This window comes from Papaver somniferum, chromosome 9 (assembly GCF_003573695.1).
Source record: "Papaver somniferum cultivar HN1 chromosome 9, ASM357369v1, whole genome shotgun sequence".
Lineage (NCBI taxonomy): Eukaryota > Viridiplantae > Streptophyta > Magnoliopsida > Ranunculales > Papaveraceae > Papaver > Papaver somniferum.
In genome coordinates this window covers 31,102,506-31,129,905 of record NC_039366.1, presented here as the reverse complement: position 1 = coordinate 31,129,905, position 27,400 = coordinate 31,102,506, and the positions used below count along the sequence as shown (strand labels likewise).

Genomic DNA, 27,400 nt, shown 5'->3' with positions numbered 1-27,400 from the left:
ATTCAGACCAAAGGGATTATATAATACACATAACACATGGGGTTGTTGATTTCGATCAAATCCATTAGACTTGCCATCAAACGAATGCTTTCGAGTTGTTCCCATAGAAGGTGATCGGATGAATTTTGATATGGTTTTGGTTATAAAATCAATATTTAGTTGTTGTTGTTGTACGGGAAGACTTTGGTTCTCTTCATTGTTAGGTTTAACAACTCACTTCTTCTCTTCAATTTTAGTTTCTTGCTAATTTTTGTGTTGTTGTCTCCTCCTCCTTCTATCCCTTATTCATGGTGAATTCAGCGATAAGGAGAAAAAACACGAAGAGAAACTATTCGCATGCTAATTAAGCACCGAGAGGGATCCCCGGGACACCAAACTACGTGGTCCTTGTTCAAAATAAATATTTCTATTTGGTCCTAAAAATTATCGTTTGGTCATAGGGTTTTGTCCACCCACATGGAATATACTTTTTCCGTTACTAAAATACCCTTTCCCTACCGTATATGTTCAGAAATAACAGATTCAGTTTCATTTTTTTTCTCTCTCCTCCTCCAACTGTTGTCGATTTTCTTCTGCTGCAGAAATTTTTTAGACTAAATCTATTTTCTTCTGGTCCTAGGGTTACTAAATTCGGTTTACAGAAGATTTTACATCTGATTTACGAATATTCGATTTACAACAGATTAATTTTGATTTCCTACCTGATTTTTTTCATTTCACGGAGCTGATTTTGGTTTTCGAAGACGAATTTCCAGAGCTGATTTGGTTTACGAAGATTGAAAATTCGACGATTTTGGTTTTAGGTCATATTGGATTTTGTAGAGACGAAGATTTGATTCGATTTTTACAGAGACGAAGATTTGATTCAATTTTGCAGAGTTTAATTTGAAGTAATTCTGGATTTCTTCTTGTTTCTGGTGAGTTTTCATACCAACTCTTTCTCTGATTGTTTTTGCATTTGAAGTAATTTTGTAGATCAGCTGTCTTTTTCTTCTCACCAGGAGTTCATCAGGGTTAATGAACTTATGAAAACCCAATGTGTTTATGAATCATGTTTCAGTTAATGCATTGTAGATCATATGAAGATTCGATCTTTTTTAATTAGGAAGACTGATTCGATTTTTGCAGAGAGGAAGAGTTCATTCGATTTGCGGAGATTAATATGAAGTAATTTTGGAATTCTTCTTGTTTCTGGTGAGTTTTCATACTAACTCTTTCTTTGATTGTTTTTGCATTTAAAGTAATTTTGTAGATCAGCTGTCTTTCTCTTCTCGCTAGGAGTTCATCAAGGTTAATGAACTGATGAAAACCTAATGCTTTATGAATCATGTTTTAGTTTATGCATTGTAGATAAGTATTTGTTGCAATCTATGTTTTTTTTATTAGTTTGTTTTTTTATTTTGAAGAACAATGTAATGAATTAAGTTTTTTTGCTTCATCTGTTAGAATAAACTCTTTTTTAGTTAAGAAGAAGTTTTGTTTCTGCTTGTTCATCTGTTAGAATGAAGTTACTTTGTTAAAGAATAAGGTCTTCATCTTCAAGAATGAACTATTTGTTGTATGTGTTCATTTGTTTATGTGAACCTTCATTTTTCAGGTTCAGTATGTCTCTTTCTAGTTGTTATGCATATATGTACTACAATGGACATGGAATTCCATTAGAAGTTTCTTTATAGTCGATGCTTCGTGACCTGAAAATATATGTTTGTGATTATTGGAGAAACTTGACTCCTCAGAGCATAAGATTTAGTCATGGCTAAGGTTGTGATAAAGTGTTCACATTGTGATTTTGCTCTTCAAGGTCTAATAGTTGTTTCTTGTTCAAAGCAATTGTCACAGTTGATCTGTTCGTTGAGGGGGATTCTAATTGTGGTGCTTCTAGATCTTCATATGGTATTTCCACGCAGTCGCTCAGTGACAATGAGTCATGTAGTGGGTTCACTGAGACTTCAAAGATTAAATACCTGATGGAAGGTCATGAGGAATTAAAACCTCTTTTGTCTAACGGTTGTGAGGATATTTTTAAAGGTGTTGGTCAATTTTTTATGGTGGTGTTGATGAGGTGCGCTTAGCCGTCGACAAATATTGCAGCAAGTATGGTCATATAGTTGCAAAGGTTAAGGATGATAGACTTAAGTTCACAGTCAAGTATGGTAGGAATGCAGATTATCCTTGGTATATGCACATTATTCCAATTGATACCGCTAAAAGTGTCTTTGCTATCAAGGAATTCAATAGAAATCATACATGTGGTGGTGCTTATAAGATGAAGGATCCCCCTGTGAAGAAGAAATTGATCAAACATCTATTCAAGGATCAAATACAGTCAAATCCGTCGATAAAGCCTTTGGATATTGTTGCTCAGGTGAAGAGTTGTTACGGTATTAACATAAAATACCATCATGCTTATAAAAGGAAGGAAGCATCTCAGTCAGAGATATATGGTGATAATGTAAAAGGTTTTGTAGATCTTGTTTGGTATGTCCAAGCAATAGAGGCTACCAATCCTGGTAGCTATGTTAAGTTTGAACCGGTAGTTTTCTAAATGAACTGACAGTTTCATCTTATATTTTTCTCAATGAACTGATAGTTTTAGTTCTGTTATTTTCTTTTATACTGTAGATTTTTTGCCTTTCGCGTTTGTTTTAGTTCCTTCATAAGACATTGAAGGTTGAGAGTGGTTCATGGAAAACTTGCAGTATGTGTGCACTCTCGTCCTATCACCTTTACCACTGATCGTCATGAAGGGCTGATGCAAAGTATTCCTAAGGTTTTTCCTAACTCGCATCATAGTTACTTTTTTTTATCATTTGAAGAATAACCTCCCTATCAAGAAAGGACATGATAAGTATAAACAAGTACTGAATTTTTTCCATAAAATTGCATATTGTTACAGTGTTGCTAAATATGAGTCTGCTTTGAATGAGATGTGTATTATTGGATGTGGTTGGGTTACCAAGTACCTCAGAAATACCGATCCCAAGCACCGGGCAATTGCTTTCTTCATAGGATATAGGTATATGACACACTCATCAAGTATTGTAAAATATTTCAATAACTAGATGCATCGTGAAAGGAATTTGCCTCCAGCTGCTCTTGTTGATGAGCTCGGGATAAAGATTATGAGGATGAGTTCAGAGAGGCACGAGCTTGGTAGAACTTATCTAGATAGTTTGACTCTCATCTACAAAGATATATTCAAGGAACATGTCGATATAGGTCGTCCATGGAATGTTACCGAGTCAGGTAACGATATATATGAGGTGCACTCTCCCAGCTCTCATGATGTTGATCTTATGCAGATGACCTGTACTTGCCAGAGATATAAAGTGTCTGGGTTCCCTTGTGCTCACGCCACTGCCACTATTACTCTCAAGGGTGCTGAGATTTTGATGTATATTCATCCTTACTTTGGTTCAAATCATTTTCGTAATTCTTATACTCCTGCAATTCGACCCATTCCCAACTTCGATAGGCCTGAAGTGTATAAACCTGAAGACATAGTTTTTCCTGGTACTCCAAGGCCAGCTCCAGGAAGCCCATCAAAGAAGCGTATTCGCGGTGCCTATGAGAAGGAGAGGAGGCCTATGAAATTCTCAAATTGCAAGAAGATTGGGAATCATAACAAAGCTACCCGTCGTCAATTACTGCTGGAGTAGTATGTTGTTGAACTGCTATTAGTATTGTTTTAATATTCTTTTTCCACTTTAGTTTTTTAAACTAATTTTTTTCTTTTTAGAAAAATGTTGTTCTAGTTCATTTTTTAGAATGAACCTTTTTATTGGTATTAGTTTTCTGAAATGTTGTTCATTTATTCGGATGAACCGATTCAACTGATTTTAGAGTTCAGTGTCCAGAATGAACTTGGATTCTTGAATCATTTTTACCATATGACGGTTCTTTTTTTGGAATGAACCAAATAAATGTTGTACTAAACATGTTTTACTTAATATGAAATTTTCAGGTATCAACAGTCCATACCTTATATGAATCTGTTTTTCACATGCTTTTTTTCATAGAAAACGCATATTTAAGTTAATTCATATGTAATATATCATCCAAAACACATACATGAACTGATACTAGAGATAAAAAAGAACCATACATTTTAATAAAGTTTTTCTATTTAATCTAAACCAAGATCATATGCGACATTGTTCAAGTAGTCACTATTAGTGGATTCACCCCAACTATCTTCATTTTCTCCTGTTGCAGTAAGAAGCTTGAAAGGCATATCAACTCTCTTCAGTTGCATCTTGTTCATCATTTGAGTTTTGTTTAAATCGGTATTGGGCTTGGCTTGATACTTCTCTTTATCCAGTAACATGCATATAACAGGCAATCTGGATTTGATCCTTGTTCCGGTATTCGTTGTAGTTTTTCAAAGACAAAAGTACTGCATATTGGCATGTTATTAGCTTCAAGTCATTTATTGATGTATGCCATGCAGTAATCAGCCATATTTCCTGCACCAATACCACATTGCTTACCAAGTTTACCTCTTATGCGAGAGTTGTAGTGCTCCCAATGTTGTTTACCAACGTCCAATACTAGCAGATGCCAGTGATCCCCTACAAGCCCTTTAGCTCTAGCTTTGCCAATTTTTATGTCATAGTTCATTGGTATTAATAGCTTCTTGGTTTTGTTGTCCATGTTTTGTATAAAACCATGAACTTCTCTGTTTACATCTTTATTTTGCAAATGTGTCTAAAAGGGAAAATTGTTAAACATCAAGTAATGCGCATCATTATTAAAGAGTCCATTTATAAAAATGAATAATAGTTAATTTATCAAAATGAAAAAGCAAGTTATGAGTTCATTTGGTTTTTATCCATCATTATTAGACAGAATTAATAGCCAAAATTAGCAGTTCATTAGAAGTTTGATGTAATATACACTTACAAATGCAGTTGGAGGCATAATTGCAAAATTGATGTACCTTGTTGGAGTCTCACTATCCTGGCTCCCCAAGTTCATTCTCTCTGTTTTTGCAGCTTTATTTTTTCTGAACTTGTAGTAGAAAAGCAAGGTGTTGTCCAAGTATTTATTGAACAGGAGTGACACAATCTCACTAGCTTGCACTGACAGTTCATTTGGTTTTTCTTCACCTAGCAAAGGTGGTTCTGCTGCCTTCCAAGCTGACTGGCTGCAAACATATAAAAAAATAAATTATATGTTTAACATAAACATTCAATGTACAGTACTAAGACTAAGTTATCAATGGGTAATACTAATAACATACTTATCCATAGCTTTGTTGAAGAATTCTTCAAATTTTTCCTTCTGAACATCATTGAATATTGAGTAAAATGGAGATGTTTGCAGGTGTGGTAGATTCGGTATGATATCAATTATGGCTCTTCTTGGTTGTGGCGCTTGTGCAACCTGATTTTCAGCAACCGGTGGAGTTGAACTTTCTAATTATTCCAGAACATCTGCAGTTTGGCCTTCTTTCTTTTTCTTCTCTTAATTTATTTTCAGCTTCTACTACATCTTCAGTTTCTACTCTTTTCCTTTTTGAATTTACATTAGCATCAGCAATAGAGGTAGTCTTATGCTTTGACGCTGTTTTTTTTTTTTTGGTACTATTGTTAACTTTACTCTGGGTTCTGCACTAATCATTTTTGTAGATGTCTCTACAGAAGGTGGAGTTTCATGCTCTGACTTACTCTGACATCCATCATCTTCTGGGCCACCCACCATTCTCTGACCTGCTGTTATAAAAAACTGAGTAAGAAAAAAAAAAGTATCCAGTTATACAAAAGTTCATAAGAATATAGATAATGACCAGTCAGAGTTCATTCAACGGGATGAACTACAAATTCAGGCGAATGAATTTTACAAAAGAAATAATTACCTATATCCACACATTGCTCATTTTCAGAATGAACTCCACCGGTTTCCATTTCATCAGCTTCCATCCTTTCACTAACAGCATCTGGTTTTTGTGCATCTTGATTCTCAGCATCTGGTATTTCTGCATCTTAGTTTACAAGTTCATTGTAGACAGTTTTTAGTTCATAGTACAAAACAAGTATAAATTCAAACAATTTAATATAAAACAAGTCATTTTTTTACCTAAATCCATGCTTTGGGTTTCATTCTCAGGAAAAAATCCATCGGTTTCCATTTCATCAGCTTCGATACCTTCACTAACAACATCCGGTTTTTGTGCATCTTGATTCTCAGCACTGGTATTTCTTCATCTTAGTTTACAAGTTCATTGTAGACAGGTTTTAGTTCATAGTACAAAACTAGTATAAATTCAAACAATGTAATACAAAACAAGTCTTTTTTTTTTACCTAAATCCATGCTTTGGTTTTCATTTTCAGGAAGAACTGCCTGTGAACTGGTTGCTTTTGGAAAATTTTCAGCTTCTATTTCACCACCAGTAACATTCAAAGTACCATCATTCAAGTTAACTTCATTGTTAATTTCAGAAGCCAACAGTGAATTTTTGTACTCATTGTCAAAAGCAAGTTGTAAGAATTTTGTTGTCAAATTAGTCATGTATTCAATTGCTTTTTCAAGTCCTTCACTTTTCAGAATGCCATCAACTTCAGATTTCTTTGATGCCAAGTGTTTAGCAAGGAGGTCAATCTTTTCACCAAAAAAATCTTTTCCAACTGTCATTTCTGGAAGTTTAGATTCTAACTCTTCTTGCTGAACTTCACGATTTGCCATTTCCGCTACATGGTTTACTTTCAACTCTTTAATCTCCTTAGCATGTTTAGATTTAATTACTTCAAATTCTTTAACATGTGCAGTTTTCAGTTTTTCTACCTGACTAGCCATATCGTCATATGCTTCTTAAAGCAACTCAACTTTCGTCTTTGTTCTTTCTTCGGTCAGTATTCCTTGTTCAATTAAAGTGTACTCCTCTGAGAAACTCTCTGACGGCTGCATATAACAAAATGGATTCCAGATTAACTCGGGGAATGAAAATAATTGTTCAATTAAAGTGTAGTCATCTAACAGGATGAACTACTGTAAAAGTACATTGGAAGTCAATAGTTCAACAAACAAAATGAACTCCCATAACTGAATAGTTCAACAAAGAAAATGATCTGCAACAAACAAAATGAACTCTTTAATTCTTATAAGAATATAAAGGAAACCAAGAGTTCATCAACCAGGATGAACTCATATAAGAATAAATAGTTCAATCAGAGAAGATGAATTTCACCAAAACCATCAACATAAGCAAAATGTTTTTAAAGTAATGTGTGTACCTTTCCAAATTTAGAAACATCCTTTTCCATTTTTTTGCAAATGTCGTAGATATTCCATCTTGCACTTGGGTGCTAATTGTGAATGCTCAACAAGCCAAACCTTTAGTCAAAAGAAATTACATTAGTTAGTCATAAGCATCAACACTAGTTACACTATTTGGTCCAAATAAACAAGTCTTCATAACACAATTTAAAGTTCATCTTACCAATAGAAACAGATGACATCCTTCAGTTGACTCTCTCTTTAAGCTTTCCACAATATGTTTGTGTATTAAGTGAGGCCAGGATACTCTATCCTCAGACTCTAGGAAGCCTATGTACTTAGTGTTGATGGAACCTCCATCGCCGGTAGTAACGAAGACTGTTGACAACAAGAAAAACTCCATCATTGTAACAAGATCTTGATTGTGTGCCTTGGATTTAACCAATTCAAGGATCTTAGTTTTCAATTCTGGATTTCTTATGTCATTATCTTTTCTTGAGGGTGGAATAAACTTATGTTTTGTATAGAACCTTCCCAGTCTGTAATCAGTCATACTTTTGGGTTCCAACAATGCATCTTCTATTCCTCCTTCATCTTCAATACACGGAATAGGAATGCCAAACGTTACTGAAAACTCTTCAGGTGAAGTTCGAATGACGTATGTTTCATCCCCAATTATGAACTGAAATACACCATCTTGCCCAGGAAGTTGTTCGTTTGCTTCCAAGAGAATCTGACAATTTTTCACTGTCTTAAACCACTTTGAGGCATCAATTTTATCTTCAAGAAAAACTTGCATCACTTCCAGAATTTACTTTTCTTTAATAGTTTAATCTGTTGTTCATTTAGAGCTTCCTTTTCTGACAGTTTTCTAATGTTATCAGTAAGAGTAATGAAAGCTTTGAATCCACCCTTAAACTTTATGTTTTTACCACCTTTAGTTGCATCTTTGTCTACATAGAAAAAGAAAAAAGTTATAAGTAACTAAAATATGACCAACAGATTGAGAACTTAGAGTTCATCAAACAGGAGGAACTCAAAAAAATAAAAAACACTTAAAGTAACTAAAATAAACTTTTAATGTTATCATTTAGAAGCATGCATGAACAACTCAAATCAGAAATGCAGAGTTAATAAACTTTGATGAACTCTATCTTCAAAATAGAAATTATCCAATTTTTTAGATTAATGGTATATTCTTTTTAGGTTATCCAATTAAAATTGGAATTATCCAATTTCTAGGTTAATGTATCAACAACACATTCATGTTAGGGGAACATGCATTTAAAATTAAAATAAAAATTATCAAATTTTTAGGTTAATGTATCGTACCTTCAAATTGTTCCTCATCTTCTTCGTTCGTTGTTTCTTCTTGGTTAAATACAACAAATTGTTTGTTTTTATCTGATTTTGATGAAGATCTCGTCTTCATTTCAGGGTTTAGGTTTTTCCGTTTTTTTTTTTTTTTTTTTTGGTTTTCTGATTTTGTATTTTCTTTTATGGATGAATGTTTTTTTTAGGGGAGAAGACGAAGAGAATCACTTAATAGAGGAGAAAATGAAAAATGAAAAGACCAGTATGAAAAGAAGATGTGTGCAGTTATGGAGGGGCTAAAGGCAATAACATTTATGGAGGGTGTGTGAAGTTGGGTGCAGTTATGGGTGGGTGTGTGCAGTTAGAGGCACTATGGTGCTGGCTATCCCTTTCCTATCCCTCGAATGTAGGGAAGGGATGGCACAAGGAAGGCAAGCTTGTTATGGTGTCCTCTCATCCCTTCCCTACATGAAACGGGTACTCTGTACGCATATGAATAGCGCCAAACGGGTACTAAGTATCCATATTTTTTTTCGCAGTTTTTTTTTCCGTAGGGATATATTTGTTTAGGTAAAAAAGAATATTTTAGAATAAAAAAAAGATATATGATAGATAAAAAAAGAGATATAATAGATAAAAAAAGAGTTTTAGTAAAAAAAAAAGTGAAAAAGGAAAGTTTTAAGGTAAAACTTTAAAATCCAGAAACGGGTACTCAGTAGCCGTGTAAAAAGCTACGGGTACTCAGTACGCGTAAAGCGTAAAATAATACGGGTACTGAATACCCGTGTGATTTCCCTTCCTTACAAGCCTGATCAGATCTGATCAGACAAGTAGAAAAAGAGGTGAGTATCCCTACTCATGTAGGGATATGAGAGACCACAGGACTTGAGTTTTTTGTGTTTTGAGGGATGGAGAAGGATAGGGAAGGGATATCCCTCTCTTATGGATGGGTTAAAGGCGGTAACAGTTATGGAAAAGAACTTGAACTGCTATAGTAGTTCATCGCTCAGAATGAACTTGTTTTAGTTCATTATCCAACATGAACTTATGTTCATTTCTACGCATGAACTTCTCTTTTAGTCCATCATATGTAGTGAACTTCTTTCTAGTTCATCGTATCTTATGAACTTCCTTTTTTCTATATTTTTTCATCATTTTCACTCTGATTCATGAAACTAAGAGAAAACAAATAAGAGTATAACACAGAAAAAAAAAACAAAAACAATACACTAGAGTACCAATCTAATGTCAATAGAGTTCATTAAAGGGAGTACCAATACATTAGAGTACCAATCTAATGTCAAGAGAGTAACAATATAATCATTGTCTTGCTGATTAATGTTAAGTAACTGTTGATGGTGGTTTTTAGTTTAGGGTTAAATCATAAAACCTTGCATCTGACGTCACTCTGCAAGGAAACAGTGTCGTGAATGCTAACCTCTCCACCAGTGTATTTATTGAGCAATTCAATATATTTACATGAAATTTATCCAGACTAGCGAATGCACCAACCATCCCAAACACTCTGTAAATTTCGGCACCTCGCCAATGCAAGACTCGCCGAGTACCTTCCTGTGATGTGTTCCCCGGCAGAACCCTTAATATCGGTATGGCATGACGGATTTATGTTCACTCGCAGCGGAGTAGCATGAACCTCTAAGTACCAAAGTTAAGGCCATCGCACGAAATGCTCAGACGGAAGGCACACTGCATTCTGTAGATAAGGATTTTTGTGGCAGCATACAAAATCCAGCCGACTATTGTGATAACTCACAAAAAACTCATAAACCTGACTAATTTGCAAAATTAGGGTATCGCGCCTCGAGCAGTACACTTGACCCCGTTGGTCGAAAAACTATGCTTAGTCAAAATAAGGCGATTAAATCCGCCACAACGCACTGGAAGTGTGACCAAGCCCTAGCTTGCCGGCCCCACTTCCTATCGACCAATCAGGTCGCTTTAAAATCCGCCACACTCACACAGAAGTGTAGCCACGCCCATGCCTGGACGGCCCTCTTACATTAACCAATCAGGTTACCTTAAACTCGCCAAAATGACAAAAAGAAGGAAACCGCGCTGGATGGCCGCAAAGCCAATTGGTTTCCCAAAAAACGCACACGCCGGGCACACATGCCAGATGCACATGCCAAACACGCCCAACATGGCCACTCGCCCCATGCGACGTGCTATATAGGCTAATTAGGGTTTCGACAAGGCAAACCCTAAGCAATATTTCCACACCGACGTGCCAAGGTTTCAATGGCTATGTCTACACAGCCGCGCCGAAGGCATGCACGAGCCATGCCATCCATGCTGCATGCCTCTAGCACGAGTTGAAGGCGCCACTGCCAATTGAAGGTAGCCATGATCGACGGCTATCTTTCATCTTGAGATGCAATCTCAGCGATCCAAGTTCGCCACCAAACTAACGGACTTGTGGCAACTTTTGAGCGACCATGCCGCCAAACCCTAAATTTTAGCCACAGTGCCAAACACTAAATTGACCACGGTGCCAAACCCTAAATTGTCCACGACGCCAAGCCCTAACCTTGGTCGTGCCGCCAAACCTTAACTTTAGTCACAGAGCCAAATCTTAAACTTAATTTGGCCATGCTACAACACCACGGACACCGGCATGCCACCATGCCACAGCCACTGGCATGGTACCGTGCCGCAGCCACTGGCATGCCACCGTGCCGCAACCACTGGCATGCCCCCATGCACTACTATTGGCGCCACTTCGACTAGCCTAAACGAGCCTAGCATAACAGATGCTATTTATCTACGGAAAGCCTCTCAATTCTAAACTTGCCACACGTAGCAAAGTGCTACATGTTTTTCCACGAAAACACTCGAGACATCAAAACATGTCACAAACTGGGGGATAATCATCAGGGTATTGGTCTGGCGGTTTACAACATGCGGCGTGCAATACGCCCGTTACCGAAAGTGTCATAAAGCGGGGCGGTTAGTAATGGCAAGAAATAATGGTGTAAACGTATCCTTCATTATGGGAACATAAATTCCAGGCGTTACCCGTTACTCCCTTCTTCCACCACTCAATCGTTTCCACTTCCCACAAGACCATGGTACGTTTTGTTTTAACTTGTATAAATAGGTCTCACCTATTTTCCACCGCCCACAAGTTTTGGTCAGGAGAAAAATATAACATCCAGAAATCATCTGATAGCTTTTCATTCAGCTAGCCAGTTCGACTTTCTGATACAAGTCACGAAACACCCACACTTCCAGATTCAACTATTCTGGTCTCAGCACTTTCTTCGCTTCCCTCCCTAAGACCAACCCTTCTCCTTCACTTTGTGACCAAAGCAAGCCTGGAACGACCATTTATTGGTTTAGGCCAGGATTGTATAGCTTGATCTCTCGAATCAGAAGTACTCCCGTGCAGTACATTGTTTAGGGTTTAGATTTGTTTCTCACCCACACACCCAAAATTACCAAAATCAGCAGAAACAGTTTTCACCTACAAACAATTGGCGACCACAGTGGGAGATTAATCTCTCGGTTACAATATCAATTTCTCGATTCCAAATTTTATCTTTCAACTCCGATCTCAAGATGGTGGAACTCAGGTCCGGATCAGCAACAAACCTTGAGAACACTGGCGCCGAAATTATTCTCGGTGTTAACGTTCCCTCCAGTAGTGCTAATATGCCACTTGTCAACACCAGCAACATGGAAAATGTTCCTTCAGGCGTTACACCTTCGGTTACCAGAGCCAGAGCCTCTGTCGCGGAAAATGCTCCTTCAGGTGTTACACCCCCAATCACCAGAGCCAGAGCCGCTGCCGCCGCTCCTAATGTTTCATCAAGTATGACACCTCCAACCTTCACCAGAGCCGCAACTACTCCGACATCAGGACGAGAAACTGGAGGAGCCAGAGGAAGCCGATCCTATATTACCATTGCTGATTTGATGGAAAGATAGGAGGTTATCGCTAGGGCCCAAACAGACATGGCCTCGACTCAAAAGGAGGTACTTGTTTTTCTCAAGACATTAACGGAGCGGCTACCACAAGAATCACGCCAACCAGAGCCAACAAGGAATACCTCCAATACCCCTGCCGCCAACACCTCAACAAGGCGCACCTTTGTAGACGAAGAGACTCGCCCAGAAACTCCAGCGGAGAGAAATCAACCATCCAATTTCGTCACACGGGAAGATTTGGAACGACTTCTCCTAAATCGAGACAAAAGCGATTCCATGGACATGCATCAGCATCAACCCCCGTATCCTCCGGAAGTCCAAAGAGTTCCTCTTCCGAGGGGGTACTCTTCCCCTCAATTATCTCTATATGACTACACCGGTAATGCGCGTGAACATGTCTCTCGATTCTTGGAGTCTCTGGGGGAACACGAATACAATCACGTTCTCCGTTTGAGGGAATTTTCGAAATCACTTACTGGAAGAGCGTACACATGGTACAACAACATTACGCCAGGCAGCATCTCCAACTGGTCTGACATGGTTGCGTCTTTCTACAAGAAGTATTTCTTTGTGTCTGAGAAAATTACCTTCTCAGATCTAGGAAGGATGTTCCAATTAAACAACGAGCATCCGAATGATTTTGTCTAAAGGTTCAGAATTCAAGCACTGGATTGTCATGACCCAAACGTGATTGAACAACAACTGGTGGATTCTTGCATCAATGACATGATTCACATCTACCGCGCCTTACTAGAGAATCTGCGGTTCCATACATTCTCTGAACTTCATGAAGCTCCAAAACGATCGGCCACAGCGGCACCAGCGTTGTTGGAGAGAACCAGGCCAACCAGAAGCGAGGACACACGCGAAACTCGAGGAAATAGACGCCTGATAAATAATCAATACAACACTGGTCCCTCCTCTTTGAGCGTCGTAGAGGAAGGCTCCAGCGGCAGAACAACAATCCAAGCGTGCAGCACCGGCACGAGAGACAACTCCGCCACGGAAGACCGCCGCTAAAGCTCCCATGCGACATCTGGAGAAAATGTCTTGGATTTCCCGTTCCCAATCGAGGAAGTGCTTGAACTCAAGGAAGCATGGATCCAAGACGATGCCGTCAGGCTACCTCTCACCAGGCGCCCACCAACCGAAGCGGAAATGGCAAACCCCAAATATTGCCTCTACCACAGATTTGTCCACCACCCGACCAGTGACTGCAATAAGCTAAAGCATATCTTCAAAGAAAAGATAGAAGCAAGGGAGCTTCGAATGGACAACGAAAGAGTTCACAGAGATCCGCTTCCATTCAGGAGTTGCATGGTCTCTGGGGACTCTGTATACGAGACTGTGCAATCCATGATGTGACATAAGTGCGAATTTCTCTATCTCTCCAAGACATAGCGTCAAGATATCTTCACAGCCCTTAATCGTGTTGTATCGTGCAAGTGACTCTTTCCTACTGAAGAAATCACGCCAGAACCCTAAACTCCGTCGGGAAGCGGTGCTGGAAAATACAACTGGGGACTGCTAACCACGGTTTATCTAAGGAACGCCGAACTTGACAACACATTGATCAACGCAGCCTCTGACTTCAACATCGTTACCATCATAACTCTGAGAGCTGGGGGAATTTCGAAGCAGGAGGCTACCCGCTCCCCAACCGTGGTCAAAATCTTGGACGGAGAGGCGATGGACGCATATGGCTACATCAACCTTCAAAGGTGGGAGACACTCTAACACATGGAAAATTCCACATTGTCAAAGAACTCGCAAATTATGACATGATCCTGGGATGCGCATGGGTACACGGAAACAAAGCGAAGTTAAGAGTATCCCCTCTGCCGATGTCGATACCCGAAAGAATTTCCAACAAGCCGTCCAACTTTGAAGACTACATGTTTTCGTATCAACAACTTACCAATGTAACTCAATTGCCTGGAGAAAGCCCGTCGACGTTCATCCGCAGATTCCGAACACAAGTAAGTCTGTTTAAACAACCCTTTATGCACCCAGTCACCTCTCCTCTCGGCCAGGCATGGGGACTCGGTCCGGTTACCAACCCAGTCGTCATTATGAGACGTGAATGGGACGTTGGCCCTTTCAAATGCTTCGTCAAAAATTTGGAAGCTGTCACGGCCAAAGATGACGAGTTCAAAAATCAAGTGGTTGCGTAACGCTCAAACCCGTTTCAAATTGGAGATGTAGTAGTCAAGACGACCTCGTTTCAAGTTGGGAACATAATAGTGAAGATAGCCACTCGACCCGATCTGCCTAAAGAAAAGAAAGATGAGCCATATCTGGTGGCAGATGTTATCTTGGGTGGTTACTGCAAGCTCATCAATATCGGCAAATTGGAAGGTGTGACGATTCACTCGCGATGGCTCAAACCATTTGATACCTAAAACGTTGTGCTACCTTCACCTCCAGCGTTCCCCTTTCAGCATTTCCTTCAGCATTTTCCCTTTTCATGCAATATTTGTAACTTCTCTAAAAATGATTGCATTGCTTGCATTCATGAGTAGAGTTTTCGATTTTAATTAAAGAACATCTTTCCTTAAAAAAGACATTTATTCAAAAAAATACTGAAGAAGGGAATATGCAAGGAAAATGATCATCAGGCAGCAGAACAGATATCTTCTTCAAAAATATCCGGCTACGAATCTCACCTAACGCTCCTCTGGTTTTCGGGATATGTGACAGCAATGCTACTACAAGGGAGGGCCAAGAAACAGGTCGGTCGAACCTTGAACCATTGTTGTTATTTTCCCCTGTTTTGAGTTACTATGGGTGATGTCGTCGTTCAGAGGCACTGGCTGCGAAAGCAGCAGGCCGGCTAGTACCTGCGGCAAATTCCATCCACACTATTTGTGTCCGGCGTCTACCCGTCTACTGGATGGCCAGGAGGGTCGAGCGACTTATTTTCGCATAAAGGGTTTTGGATCTTTTCAGTATGAAGGTTTTATTAATTCATTCAGAGATGTGAAACCACAAAAGCTGAATAACGGAATGTTACTTGGCGAAATCCTAACTCCGCCATGAAAACAAGGAAGTGAAAGTAAATCTTTGAAATATCAAAAGCGGTTACACGTCGAGAAGAAATAGCAAAGGTGGAAAAATTGGTCGTCAATGGCGGACGCCTGAGCCAATAACGCCTCTATCAGAGCTTTTTCAAGCACTTTCCCCAGCACCCTCTCTGGCAGCAAACGTTCCATCTAGAAGCCGCCTCAGCAGCATCAACTTCGACATCCCATCCCGAAGCCGCTTCGGCAGCAGCAGCTTCCACATCATGTCCCGCATTTGTTTCAACATCATTCCCAGCGTATGTTTCCATGGCTTCTCCGATGGCTCCGACATATGTTGCCTCCTCGTCCGCCTCGACGACATCCTCAATAGTCGCTTCAACGTTCCCGACAGTATCTTCAGCGTCCACTCCAGAAGCTGCTCCGGTCTCGTAAACCGTGTCGACATCTTCCTCGGGCGCTTTTCCAGCAGTTTCTTGAGGATGTCCCGGTTCATCCGCATCAAGGTCAAGGATTAAGATACCATCATGGACAGGGTAATTAAACTGTCTCTCGCCTAAAAGTTTCATGGACTCAGTCTTCCGCCGTTTCAACCGAGAGGCGAATCGTTCAGCCCTAGCACTGGGTTGTAGAGAAGCTTCATTATTCTGAGATCTCCCGACGCGCCGAGATGCTTCATCACGTCTCCACTTTTCCTCCATGTCCATCGAATCCATGAGAATCTGAACACACATCCGCACTTTGCATAGATAGGCGAGAGACATGCCTTGTATAATCTCGTCAGTCTCACGGAACAGAGAATCAATTCTGTCTAATACCTTCTCATACGAAAAAAGCTGGGTCTTGTCGATTTCAAAATTCCTCGCCGAAGAGTCAGAGGTACGATCGTCACTGGAAGATCCCATTATATGCTACAAAAAAAATTACATATGCGCACCAGCAATCTACATGATGAAGAAGACAAAATGGAAGCTAGGAGAAGAAACACAATACAGTACTTGTAAAGAGGGTGGACGCGATTTTATGATGATCTGAACGAGCGACGGATTCAAGATCACCTCTTATATTCAGAGGATTGATGAATCTTGAGAAGGAAAATCCTTTTACCAGCCGTGAATTAAGGCTTCAAACATGTGATACCAGATGGATTAGATATTTGCTTATACGGATAATTAGGGTTTGGCATCCAAGTCAGCATCCGTCCCTACCATTCTGTGACTTAGCCCGAGCCATCCTTCCACTCCAAGCGTGCGTCTCGAGCCGAGCCAATGGCTCCATGTCAAGCCAGCGCCAACAACATTCACGCCCAAGCCAAGCCAGCAACGCCAATGGCTCCACGTCCAAGCAACGCCACTGATTCCATGTCCAAGCCGGCGCCAACAGCCCGTGTCTCTAGCCAGCACCAACAGCTTGCATCCTCCCAGCGCTAGCTTTTCTGCTCGGTAGCCGATACACCTGCATCCTTCTCAGCGCCAACTTTTCTGCTCCTGACAAGCGTCATCCGCTACCCAAGCTAGCCGCGCCATCCGCTACTCCAGCTAGCCAGCATCACCTCTGCGGCCAAGCCTAGCCACCAGCTTCGTGAACCATACCTTAATCAGTATCCAAATATGCCGCACTGGTGCCAACATCCCATGGACAAGACGAATTTATACAAAAGCCGCCAACACAAGGGTCACAGATTCCTCATGCCTTCCACCAAAAGGTTAGTTGAATTTCCCTGGCAATCTCTTCACATTTTTACTCTTTCGATTTTAATCTTGGCTGTCACCATCTCATGCTTACCCCGCAATAATGCCACTGTTACATGCTAAGCAGGGGACTTAATGTTGATGGTGGTTTTTATCTTAGGGTTAAAATCGTAAAACCTTGCATCTGACGTCATTCTGCAAGGAAACGGTGCCATGAGTTCTAACCTTTCCATCGACGTATTTATTGATCCATTCAATATATTTACATGAAATTTATCCAGACTGGCGAATGTACCTTCCGGTGCTGTGTTCCCCGGCAGAACCCTTAATATCGGTATGGCATGATGGATTTATGTTAACTCGCAGCGGAGTAGCATGAACCTCCAAGTACCGAAGTTAAGGCCATCGCACGAAATGCTCAGACGGAAAGCACACTGCATTTTGTAGATAAGGATTTTTGTGGCAGCATACAAAATCCAGCCGATTATTGTGATAACTCAAAAAAAACTCATAAACCTGACTAATTTACAAAATTAGGGTATCGCGCCTCGAGCAGTACACTTGACCCCGTTGGTCGAAAAACTATGCTTAGTCAAAATAGGGCGATTAAATCCGCCACAACGCACTGGAAGTGTGACCAAGCCCTAGCTTGTCGGCCCCACTTCCTATCGACCAATCAGGTCGCTTTAAAATCCGCCACACTCACACAGAAGTGTAGCCACGCCCATGCCTGGCCGGCCCTCTTACATTAACCAATCAGGTTACCTTAAACTCGCCACAATGATGAAAATAATGAAACCACGTTAGATGGCCGCAAAGCCAATTGGTTTCCCAAAAAACGCACACGTCAGGCACACATGCCAGATGCACATGCCAAACACGCTAAACATGGCCAGTCGCCCCATGTGACGTCCTACATAGGCTAATTAGGGTTTCGACAAGCTAAACCCTAAGCAAGATTTCCACATCGACGTGCCAAGGTTTCAATGGCTATGGCTACACAGCCGCGCCGAAGGCATGCACGAGCCATGCCAGCCATGCCGCTAGCACGAGTTGAAGGCGCCACTGCCAATTGAAGGTAGCCATGATCGACGACTATCTTTCTTCCTGAGATGCAATCTCAGCCATCCAAGTTCACTGCCAAACTAACGGACTTGTGGCAACTTCTGAGCGACCATGCCGCCAAGCCCTAAATTTTGGCCACGGTGCCAAACCATAAATTGGCCACGGCCACGGCGCCAATCCCTAAACTTGGTCGTTCCGCCAAACCTTAACTTTAGTCACAAAGCCAAATCTTAAATTTATCCAAGTTACAACACCACGGCCACCGGCATGCCACCGTGCCGCGGCCACTGGCATGCCACCGTGCCGCGGCCACTTGCATGCCACCATGGCGTAGCTCATGGCATGCCACCATGCCACGGCTACTGGCATGCCACCATGCACTACTATTGGCGCCACTTCGACTAGCCAAAAAGAGCCTAGCATCACATATGTTATTTACCTATGGCAAGCCTCTCAATTCTAAACTTGCCACACGTATCAAAGTGCTACATGTTTTCCAAGAAAACACTCGAGACATCAAAACATGTCACAAACTGGGGGATACTCATCAGGGTATTGGTCTGGCGATTTACAGCATGCGGCGTGCAATACGCACGTTATAGAAAGTGTCATAAAGCGGGGCGGTCAGTAATGGCAAGAAATAATGGTGTAAACGTATCCTTCATTATGGGAACATAAATTCCATGCGTTACCCGTTACTCCCTTCTTCCACCACTCAATCGTTTCCACTTCCCACGAGACCAAGATACGTTTTGTTGCAACTTGTATAAATGAGTCTCACCTATTTTCCAACAACAAGTTTTGGTCAGGAGAAAAATACAACATCCAGAAATCACCTGATAGATTTTCATTCAGCTAGCCAGTTCGACTTTCTGATACAAGTCACGAAACACCCACACTTCCAAAATCAACTATTCTGGTCTCAACACTTTCTTCGCTTCCCTCCCTAAGACCAACCTTTCTCCTTCACTTTGTGACCGAAGCAAGCCTGGAACGGCCATTTCTTGGTTTAGGCCAGGATTGTACAAATTGATCACTCGAATCAGAAGTACTCCCGTGCAGTACATTTTTTAGGGTTTAGATTTGTTTCTCACCCACACACCCGAAATTACCAAAATCAGCAGAAACAGTTTTCACCCACAAACAGTAACCTACTATACAAAAATACTATAGTTATGCAATTTGAAACTAATTCAATATTTATGACCAGAGGCAAGCATTTCATTGTTAAGATATGCTTCGTTTGGTTTGTTATCCCAACTTAATCCATCTTCACCTTGTGTCAGAAGTTTGCAGGCCATCATGTATCTCCATTGTTGCATCTTTTCTATCATTTGATCCTTTGGAAACAGATGCTGAGATTTCAGAACCTTTGGCTTGCAACATTGTTTTATATAATAACCCTGATCAGGCGTACTCATATACTCAATGTTCAATTTAGTGTCTCTTTAAAAGTCCTGCCTCTCCATCCATAAATCAATGTGCCTTTTGCAGTATGCAGCCGTCCTTCTTGCATCTAGTTTGCATCTATCAGCCATTGCTCCTCTTTTGACTGAATTGTAATGCTCCCATTGGTAGTTGCTGATGTCGTAGACGAGTAGATGCCAATGCACACCAATAGGGACTTTGGATTTGGCTCTATCAAGACTAGGGTCGCAGTTCATCTGAATTATTATCTTCTCGGTCCTGCTATGTAAATTTTCTATGAAGTTATTTATCACGTTCAACCTATCATCCTCTTTTCTTTGTTGAACATGCGTCTGCAAAGAAATATACAATTATAGAATAACATCATTAAAGAAGTTCATCATCCAAACTGAACTGATATGGAGTAGGAACTCCGATGAGCAGTCAACTAATAAATAAAGCAGTTTATCATCCAAGAATAGTCAACTAATGAACTGGTATGTATCAACAGTTTATAGAGTAAGAACTTCCATGAATACTTAATTAACTAATGAATACAGTAGTTCATCATCAAAGATTAATTGCTTAATTTATATCAACAGTTATAATGAAGGGTTATCACTAAATTTCGTTCAGCAAATAATCGGAGTTATAATGAAGAGTTATCACTAAGCTTGAAAGATCGTTCACTAAATAATCGTTCTGAATTATAATAACGGTCTGAGTTATAATGAAGAGTTATCACCAAGCTTGAAATATTGTTCACTAAATAATTTCTTAAAAGATCATTTCATGACATAACTAGTAAATTTATGGAAGTAAGGACTTAAGAATGCAGTAGGTGACATGATCTCAAAGTATGTGTATTTATTTTCGGCTTCACTGTCTTGACACTACGGGAAAAATAGTGATTAACTACACCAGATAACAGTTGTCATACGATATACGACAACTCATATCTATGGGTTGCACAAGGGGGGGGGGGGGGGGGGGGGGTTGTAGAAAGTCCTCAATTCTTTACAACTCGTCAATAACAGTTGTAAACACGGTTGTCGTTCCATTGTATACCACTCCGCCAACTGTTGTGTATACACCCTTCCCCCACTCCTACTTTAGTTGTATAACATACTCAACTCTTACTCAACTCTTTTTTCACAATCATAGGTTTGTGTAGCAGAAAAAGATATCACAACTATTGTTTGTGTAGTATGATTTCATTTTCACAACACTACTAATATGTAGCAGAAGTATATGATACAACAATTGTTTATGTAGTGTAGCTTTATTTTCACAACCCATAGATTGGTTATAGTTAGCTTGTTTCACGACCAATGCACTATGTAGAAAGAATATGTATCACTATTCTTGTTTGTGTAGTACAACCTTATTTTCACAACAAATATTATATGTAGCAGAAAAAGATATCACAACTATTGTTTGTGTAGTATAATTTCATTTTCACAACACTATTAATATGTAGCAGAAGTTTGTGATACAACAATTATTTATGCAATGTAGCTTTATTTTCACAACCCCTAGATTTGGTTATAGTTAGCTTGTTTCACGACCAGTGCACTATGTAGCAAGAATATGTATCATTATTCTTGTTTGTGTAGTACAAGCTTATTTTCACAACCAATAGTATGTGTATTATAAATATGTATCACAATTCTTGTTTGTGTAGTATAATTTTATTTTGACAACACATAGTTTGGTTATAATTCAATTATTTCACAACCAATACTCTGTGTAGCAGAAAATTGTATCACTATGCTTGTGTATGTAGTGTGAGGCTTGTTTCACAGCCTCTTTTAGGAGTTGTGATTCATTTACATTTTATAAAAAAATATATATAAATTTGATTCTGATTCACCGGAAAATATATAAATTGGCTTCATTCAATTAAAATGTAACAACATTCAAACAATTGAACCTGCTGATAACACTTTCTCACAGCTACAACAAAAGAACATCATTTTTTTAAACTGATAAGTGCACCAAAAAAGAACAACATTATTTTAAGCTGATAAGAGCAACAAAAAAAGAACAACGTTGTTTTATGAACACTCCCCAAACACTCCCCAAACATAATAACAAGTCAGATTGCAGGCAATATGAGATCCTTGGCCCATGTGGTATAAGTTCCTACAACGTTGAATACAGTCTTCAACTCTCCGCTTTGCTTGTAGAGAATGGCATCATCAACAATAGATGTAGTGACAGTTACCTTGTAAGCTGCAAAACCTATTGGTTCTCCATGGCACTTCATCTTTGGATCTGTTTCAGACATAATCGCGTCAGCAACAACCTCATTCTCATTGTACCAACTGAGCAACCTGCAAGCTTTACCTTACTCTAGCACTCCCCCTGCCATTGGTCTGCTGATTGGACTGTCATTTTCATGGTGGGGAACATTCATGCTAGTGCTACCAACAACTTTTCTAGCATTTCCAGACTGCAGGATAAACACAACAACAACATAAAAAATTGGCATAATGCAATGAAATAAATTTGAACTGGCGATATGCAGCTGTACAAACATATATAAACACACTGACCTTTGGACTGACGTTGTGCAAGTGTGAGGAACCATAGCAGACACAACTCGACGTCTTTTCCTATACCAACACCAAACCGGCAGTATTACATGCAAGTTTCATTCATCAACAAAAAAAAAACAAACTAAATGCATGAATGAGTACGTTCTCACCTCTAACAGTGCAAGGCTCTCGTTCACTTCCTTCATACTGTCCCGACACTCTTTGATGATCTTCTTATAATGGGTCTTGACAACCATTTTAGTCTTTGTCGCTCCATACCCAATTCCTATCAGTCTCCCTGGTTTGTCGTCACCAAGAGCTTTGGAAAGAAAATCATCTGTCACAGATGATCCAACATCAGCACCATGCTCTTCTGCTGCTCTTTGAATCTTTTCCTGTAATTGTGTATATTTAACCCGACTAGTCACATTTTTGCATCATTGAAAGATACATAAACCAGAGAAAGAAACAAAGAAATAACATAAAGAAGAGTTGAGTTCTCACCAAAGCCTCCACAACACCCGGATTAGGTTCCTTTCCTTCCTTCTGTTTGTGACCTGTTGTCCAAACTTCGACTATATCAATCTCTTCTTGTGCTTTCCGTTCCTTTTGCTGTAAACAATACAATAATCCAGCTAGTTAACATATGAACAATTTGAATACAGTGAACATATAATGAACATAAGAATAAAAATACATAACATACCATCTTAGCCTCGAGTCTCGCCCAACCTAGTCTACTGATAGTGTGTGGAGTGGTGTATTTCTTCCTGATTTGTTGCGTCCGGAATCTTTTTGTCTGGTAAAGTACGGAACGTCGTTAAATAACAAGACATCACCAAGAACAGTGAACGTGCAAGGGTTTAACGCCAAAAAAAATAATTTATTGTGATATAAACACTTACTCTGAATTCCTCCGAGCAAACATGTTTCACGAACTCTTCCCACTCATTGACAGTGCTATTATTTGGTTTCAGTTCTGCCAGCTTCTTCTCTCTTTCTTCTTTCTCTACCTCATCTAAGGCGAGTATCTTCCCGGCTTTCCTTGACCTAGCCTCTTTAAGATAACATCCCATCTTCTCAACATAGTAATCTTTGTAAAACTCATCGACAACAAACCTTTGCTGCAAATACAAGAAAAAGAGTTAAAAGAGTTATAGAGAGAATGTGTAAATCTTCTTGATACATTATATAAGTAAAAGAGTTCGAAATTTGAAGAGTTAAGAAATCACCTGGACAACCGCACATATGTTATCTTTGGCTTCTTTAGGGACAAGTCTCCAATACATGTGTTTTAGTGCGATGTTTCTCCTAACCAGAACTCCCAACACACTTGCAAGTTGCAACGAAGGATCACCAATAGGCTGATCCTTATTGTTAAGGCTAACAGCTTCGTTGCCATTCTTACCATTTGTTATCCATAGTGCACTCATCCTTGTTGGGCCACGTGGAACGTACTTTCTTTTCGGTTTTGCCTGCAAAACCCAAGTGTTTTTGCAGTTATTAAGCAAAAGAGTTAAGGATGGAAAAAATAACATAAAGATACAAATGAAAATCTTGGACATACAGTCATACCTGAGCTTCTGTTTCATTTTCATTTCCCACGCCATGGTCCTCGCCATCGTTCTCATTTTCCTCGTCCTCATTTTCCTCATTCTCTTTTTCCACGTTTTCATTTTCCACCTCTTCATTTCCCTTCTCTTCTTGTTCATCATCTTCATCTTCATCTTCTTCGTCTTCACTGTCTTGAAGATCTGAGAAAGTATCATTCACATTCCTGACTTGCACATTTGGACATGGCCCTGTGTACAATCTCCGCTTTGCATATTTCTGCTTCTTAACAACTTCACTAGAGGGTGCAACTTGGGATGCTCCTGATGTGGACTGTAATGGTTGAGATTGTTCTGGTTAAGATGATCTTTTCCTTTTCCTAAGTGATGATCGTGTTGGAGTTATCTTTTCAGCGACTGGTTCAACTGCACTTTTAATTTTCCGAGGCGATGATCGTGTTGGAGTAGTCTTTTCAGCATCATGTGGTTCCTCTGAACTGTTCTGAGATGTCTTTTCAGCATTATGAGGTTCCTCAGGAGTATTCTTGAACCTAGGGGATGATCGTCTTGGACTCTTTCCGCTATCAGGATGCTCTGAACTCTTCTTCTTCTTCTTAGGAGTTTGTTTGGCAGGAGACTTTTTACTCTGGTCTTTCAAATTGATCTGCAAAATAAATTAAACTAGGTTAATCAAAAGGAGATGATGGTCAACAAAATTATTGATACAAGTAAAAAGAAACTGAATCATACGATATTTGTTACTACCTTGAAAGGAGACACGCGGACGATTTTTGCCTGCTTGTTTACTACCTTTTTGGGAGTTGGGACCGACTTGTTTCTCTTTGCTTCTTTGATAACCTGTAACATAAAGTAAAGTAAGTTAATCAAAAGGAGAGAAAGAACATCATTTACACTAAATGCATAAATTGAACTATAATATATATAAGTCTATACCTTTTTGTTTACCATTGCAGACAAATTGGTCTTCATCTTCTTCCACACGTACGCAGCTACTATAAAAACAGAACCAAAAAGTCAGAACTGCAAACATTGACAATAGTCTACAAATTAAAATAGTTATCATGTTACAAACAATATTGACAATAGTCTACAAATTAAAATAAGAAAGAAACCTATAACCACCAAGCAACCGACACCTGCTGGTTGGAATAAAAAATCCCTGCGCAATTCTCAGTTGAGTGTGAGCCAGGGGTTCAGTAATCCACCCAGAAGGTATTACGGATTCACTTGATAGCTATCATGTTTTAAGAATATTAACCCTAAAGCATTCCACATGTGAATCAAACTTAAGAAATCAAACTATCATGTTAATAATATGAACCCTAAAGCAATCCACATATGAATCAAACTTAAAAAAAAAATCATGTTACAAATCAAACTTCAAATAACCACCAAGCAACTGACAACCGTTGGTTGGAATACCGAATCCCTGCGCAATTCTCAGTTGAGAATGAGGCAGGAGTTCGGTACTCCCACCAACGACAATTACAGATTCACTTGATGGCTAGTCATATTGCAAAAAATTGTATTACATGTTACTGAAAGCATAACAGACATGGCTATATATATGTAACATGTTAAAAACAAGTCATTCTTAAAATGTTCTAGTGCACTTGATCTATCATGTTAAAAACAAAATCAATCAACACCCAAGAATAATCTGATCATATGAATGAATAAATCAAAATCAAAAACTAATTATTAAGACAATGCAATTATGCACCATGAAATCAAACAGAAAATGAAAAAAAAAAAAAACTAGATGCAGAAACTATTGCATGTCAACAATTTTAAATTTCTGTAAATAACTCTAACTCCAAATCAATAAGCATATGAATCTGTTCATCAAAAATTAAACTCTAAGCCGATTTACATATGAATCGGTTCGGTAAAAAACCCTAACTCGGCTAAAAAAATCAAAGCCTAATCATAAAATAACTCTAAATCAAACACAAAGAAAATATCAAATTCGAAATCAAACTCGAAATCAAAAAAACATATGAATCGGTCCAAAAAAACCGTAACTCGGCTAAAAAAAAACCTAATCAGGAAATAACCCTTAATCTAAATCTACATCAAATGAAAAACCCTAAGTCTAACTCTAAATCAAACATTTCCAATCAAAACTAATCAAAAAAACGAAACAGAAAATGAAAGATAAAACCCTAAGGTGAGATTTATACCTGAGTTGATGCTGAGAAATATGAACTCTTCTTCTATGAAGTTGGGGTTTTTTTTCTGAGTTTGAGGTGAAGTTTGAGGTGAACGATGGAGAGACGGAGATTTGTTTTCTGAGTTGCAGAGAAAGAGTTTCAGAGACGGAGAGAACGAGAAAGAGAAAGAGAAAGAAAATGAGTTGGGGTTTGTTTTGGTCAATGGTCAAAAGTATTCTCATTAGGGGTTGTTTGGGTGGGAAACCAAATTTGGTTCGAATTTTAGAAGAATGTGCCCAAATTTAGTCGGGTTGTTTAGGTGGGAAACACACAATCCGCATGCTCTTTTTCTTAGCCGTTAGATCAAAATTTGGACGATCCCATTGGTTTGAACAAAGCATACAGATTGAGAAACAAAACACAAAATTTGGTAAACCAAACAAGGCTTCCCACCGTTAGATTGGGTTGTGATTTGATTTCCTTAAATATGGTTCGTCGGATTACAAACAATTATAATAAAACCATTTGAAAGGTATAAACTCTAAAACCTAAACACGCACGAATTCGTCAAGTTCGAGAAGTGAACTTGTTCCGAGATCGAAAACTGGCCATGAGATAACTACTACGAGACTCGAACTTCCCGAGAACGATGGATCTTTAGCAGTTTACGTGTAAATTTCCATGAGAATATTCTCATAAACCCTAAAAACGCACGAATTCGTCAACTTCGAGAAGTGAACTTGTTCCAAGATTGAAAACTGGCCATGAGATAACTACTATGAGACTGCAACTTAGCATGAACGATGGATCTTTAGAAGTTTAGGGGTAAGATTCCATGAGAATATTCTCATAAACCCTAAACACGCACGAATTCGTCAACTTCGAGAAGTGAACTTGTTCCGAGATCGAAAAATGGCCATGAGATAACTACTATGAGACTGCAACTTTGCATGAACGATGGATATTTAGCAGTTTACGGGTAAGATTCAATGAGAATATTCTCATAAACCCTAAACACGCACGAATTCGTCAACTTCGAGAAGTGAACTTGTTCCGAGATCGAAAACTGGCCATGAGATAACTATTATGAGACTGCAACTTCGCATGAACGATGGATCTTTAGCAGTTTATGGGTAAGATTCCATGAGAATAGTCTCATAAACCCTAAACACGCACGAATTCGTCAACTTCGAGAAGTGAACTTGTTCCGAGATCGAAAACTGGCCATGAGATAACTACTACGAGACTCGAACTTCCCGAGAACGATCGATCTTTAGCAGTTTACGGGTAAGATTCCATGAGAATATTCTCATAAACCCTAAACACGCACGAATTCGTCAACTTCGAGAAGTGAACTTGTTCCGAGATCGAAAACTGGCCATGAGATAACTACTATGAGACTGCAACTTCGCATGAACGATGGATCTTTAGCAGTTTACGGGTAAGATTCCATGAGAATATTCTCATAAACCTTA

At 39.3% G+C, this 27,400-nt stretch overlaps 4 protein-coding genes across 14 annotated transcripts; 1 reads left to right on the top strand and 3 right to left on the bottom strand.

Annotated features, from left to right (window-relative positions):
• The first annotated feature begins 528 nt into the window (after window positions 1–528).
• On the top strand, window positions 529–3,961 carry LOC113308647. 3 transcript variants are annotated; one of them, XR_003339962.1, is made up of 4 exons: window positions 529–917; window positions 1,129–1,194; window positions 1,840–2,770; window positions 2,897–3,961. XR_003339962.1 is itself a non-coding variant. In XM_026557109.1 (3 exons), the coding sequence occupies exon 3, from the start codon at window positions 3,063–3,065 to the stop codon at window positions 3,657–3,659; it is 597 nt and encodes a 198-aa protein (XP_026412894.1). In that variant the 5' UTR covers window positions 529–917; window positions 1,129–1,194; window positions 1,828–3,062; the 3' UTR covers window positions 3,660–3,961. The 3 variants fall into 3 exon arrangements, 1 of the variants encoding a protein (XP_026412894.1); XR_003339961.1 differs by having other exon boundaries at window positions 1,828–2,770; XM_026557109.1 differs by having other exon boundaries at window positions 1,828–3,961.
• Window positions 3,962–4,120: 159 nt separating this feature from the next.
• LOC113308222 lies at window positions 4,121–8,799 on the bottom strand. 8 transcript variants are annotated; one of them, XM_026556701.1, is made up of 8 exons: window positions 8,549–8,799; window positions 7,440–8,169; window positions 7,234–7,333; window positions 6,304–6,901; window positions 5,858–5,983; window positions 5,243–5,714; window positions 4,491–5,146; window positions 4,121–4,396 (listed from the first exon to the last, which is right to left on the bottom strand). In XM_026556701.1, the coding sequence occupies exons 4-6, from the start codon at window positions 6,794–6,796 to the stop codon at window positions 5,524–5,526; spliced, it is 810 nt and encodes a 269-aa protein (XP_026412486.1). In that variant the 5' UTR covers window positions 6,797–6,901; window positions 7,234–7,333; window positions 7,440–8,169; window positions 8,549–8,799; the 3' UTR covers window positions 4,121–4,396; window positions 4,491–5,146; window positions 5,243–5,523. The 8 variants fall into 8 exon arrangements, 5 of the variants coding, with proteins under 5 accessions (XP_026412486.1, XP_026412485.1, XP_026412487.1 ...); XM_026556702.1 differs by having other exon boundaries at window positions 4,122–4,396; window positions 4,500–5,146; XR_003339594.1 differs by adding an exon at window positions 6,079–6,206 and having other exon boundaries at window positions 4,130–5,146; window positions 5,243–5,727; window positions 5,858–5,977.
• Window positions 8,800–21,541: 12,742 nt separating this feature from the next.
• On the bottom strand, window positions 21,542–26,124 carry LOC113313378. Of its 2 annotated transcripts, XM_026562137.1 has the most exons (12): window positions 25,956–26,124; window positions 24,706–24,764; window positions 24,517–24,609; window positions 23,777–24,415; window positions 23,434–23,676; window positions 23,107–23,325; window positions 22,908–23,000; window positions 22,706–22,813; window positions 22,372–22,596; window positions 22,220–22,279; window positions 22,011–22,116; window positions 21,542–21,938 (listed from the first exon to the last, which is right to left on the bottom strand). In XM_026562137.1, the coding sequence occupies exons 5-11, from the start codon at window positions 23,632–23,634 to the stop codon at window positions 22,012–22,014; spliced, it is 1,011 nt and encodes a 336-aa protein (XP_026417922.1). In that variant the 5' UTR covers window positions 23,635–23,676; window positions 23,777–24,415; window positions 24,517–24,609; window positions 24,706–24,764; window positions 25,956–26,124; the 3' UTR covers window positions 21,542–21,938; window position 22,011. The 2 variants fall into 2 exon arrangements, with proteins under 2 accessions (XP_026417922.1, XP_026417921.1); XM_026562136.1 differs by having other exon boundaries at window positions 21,542–22,116.
• On the bottom strand, window positions 23,771–24,720 carry LOC113311706 (transcription initiation factor TFIID subunit 11-like). The gene is made up of 4 exons (XM_026560511.1): window positions 24,706–24,720; window positions 24,517–24,609; window positions 24,170–24,415; window positions 23,771–24,085 (listed from the first exon to the last, which is right to left on the bottom strand). The coding sequence occupies exons 1-4, from the start codon at window positions 24,718–24,720 to the stop codon at window positions 23,771–23,773; spliced, it is 669 nt and encodes a 222-aa protein (XP_026416296.1).
• Window positions 26,125–27,400: the final 1,276 nt, after the last annotated feature.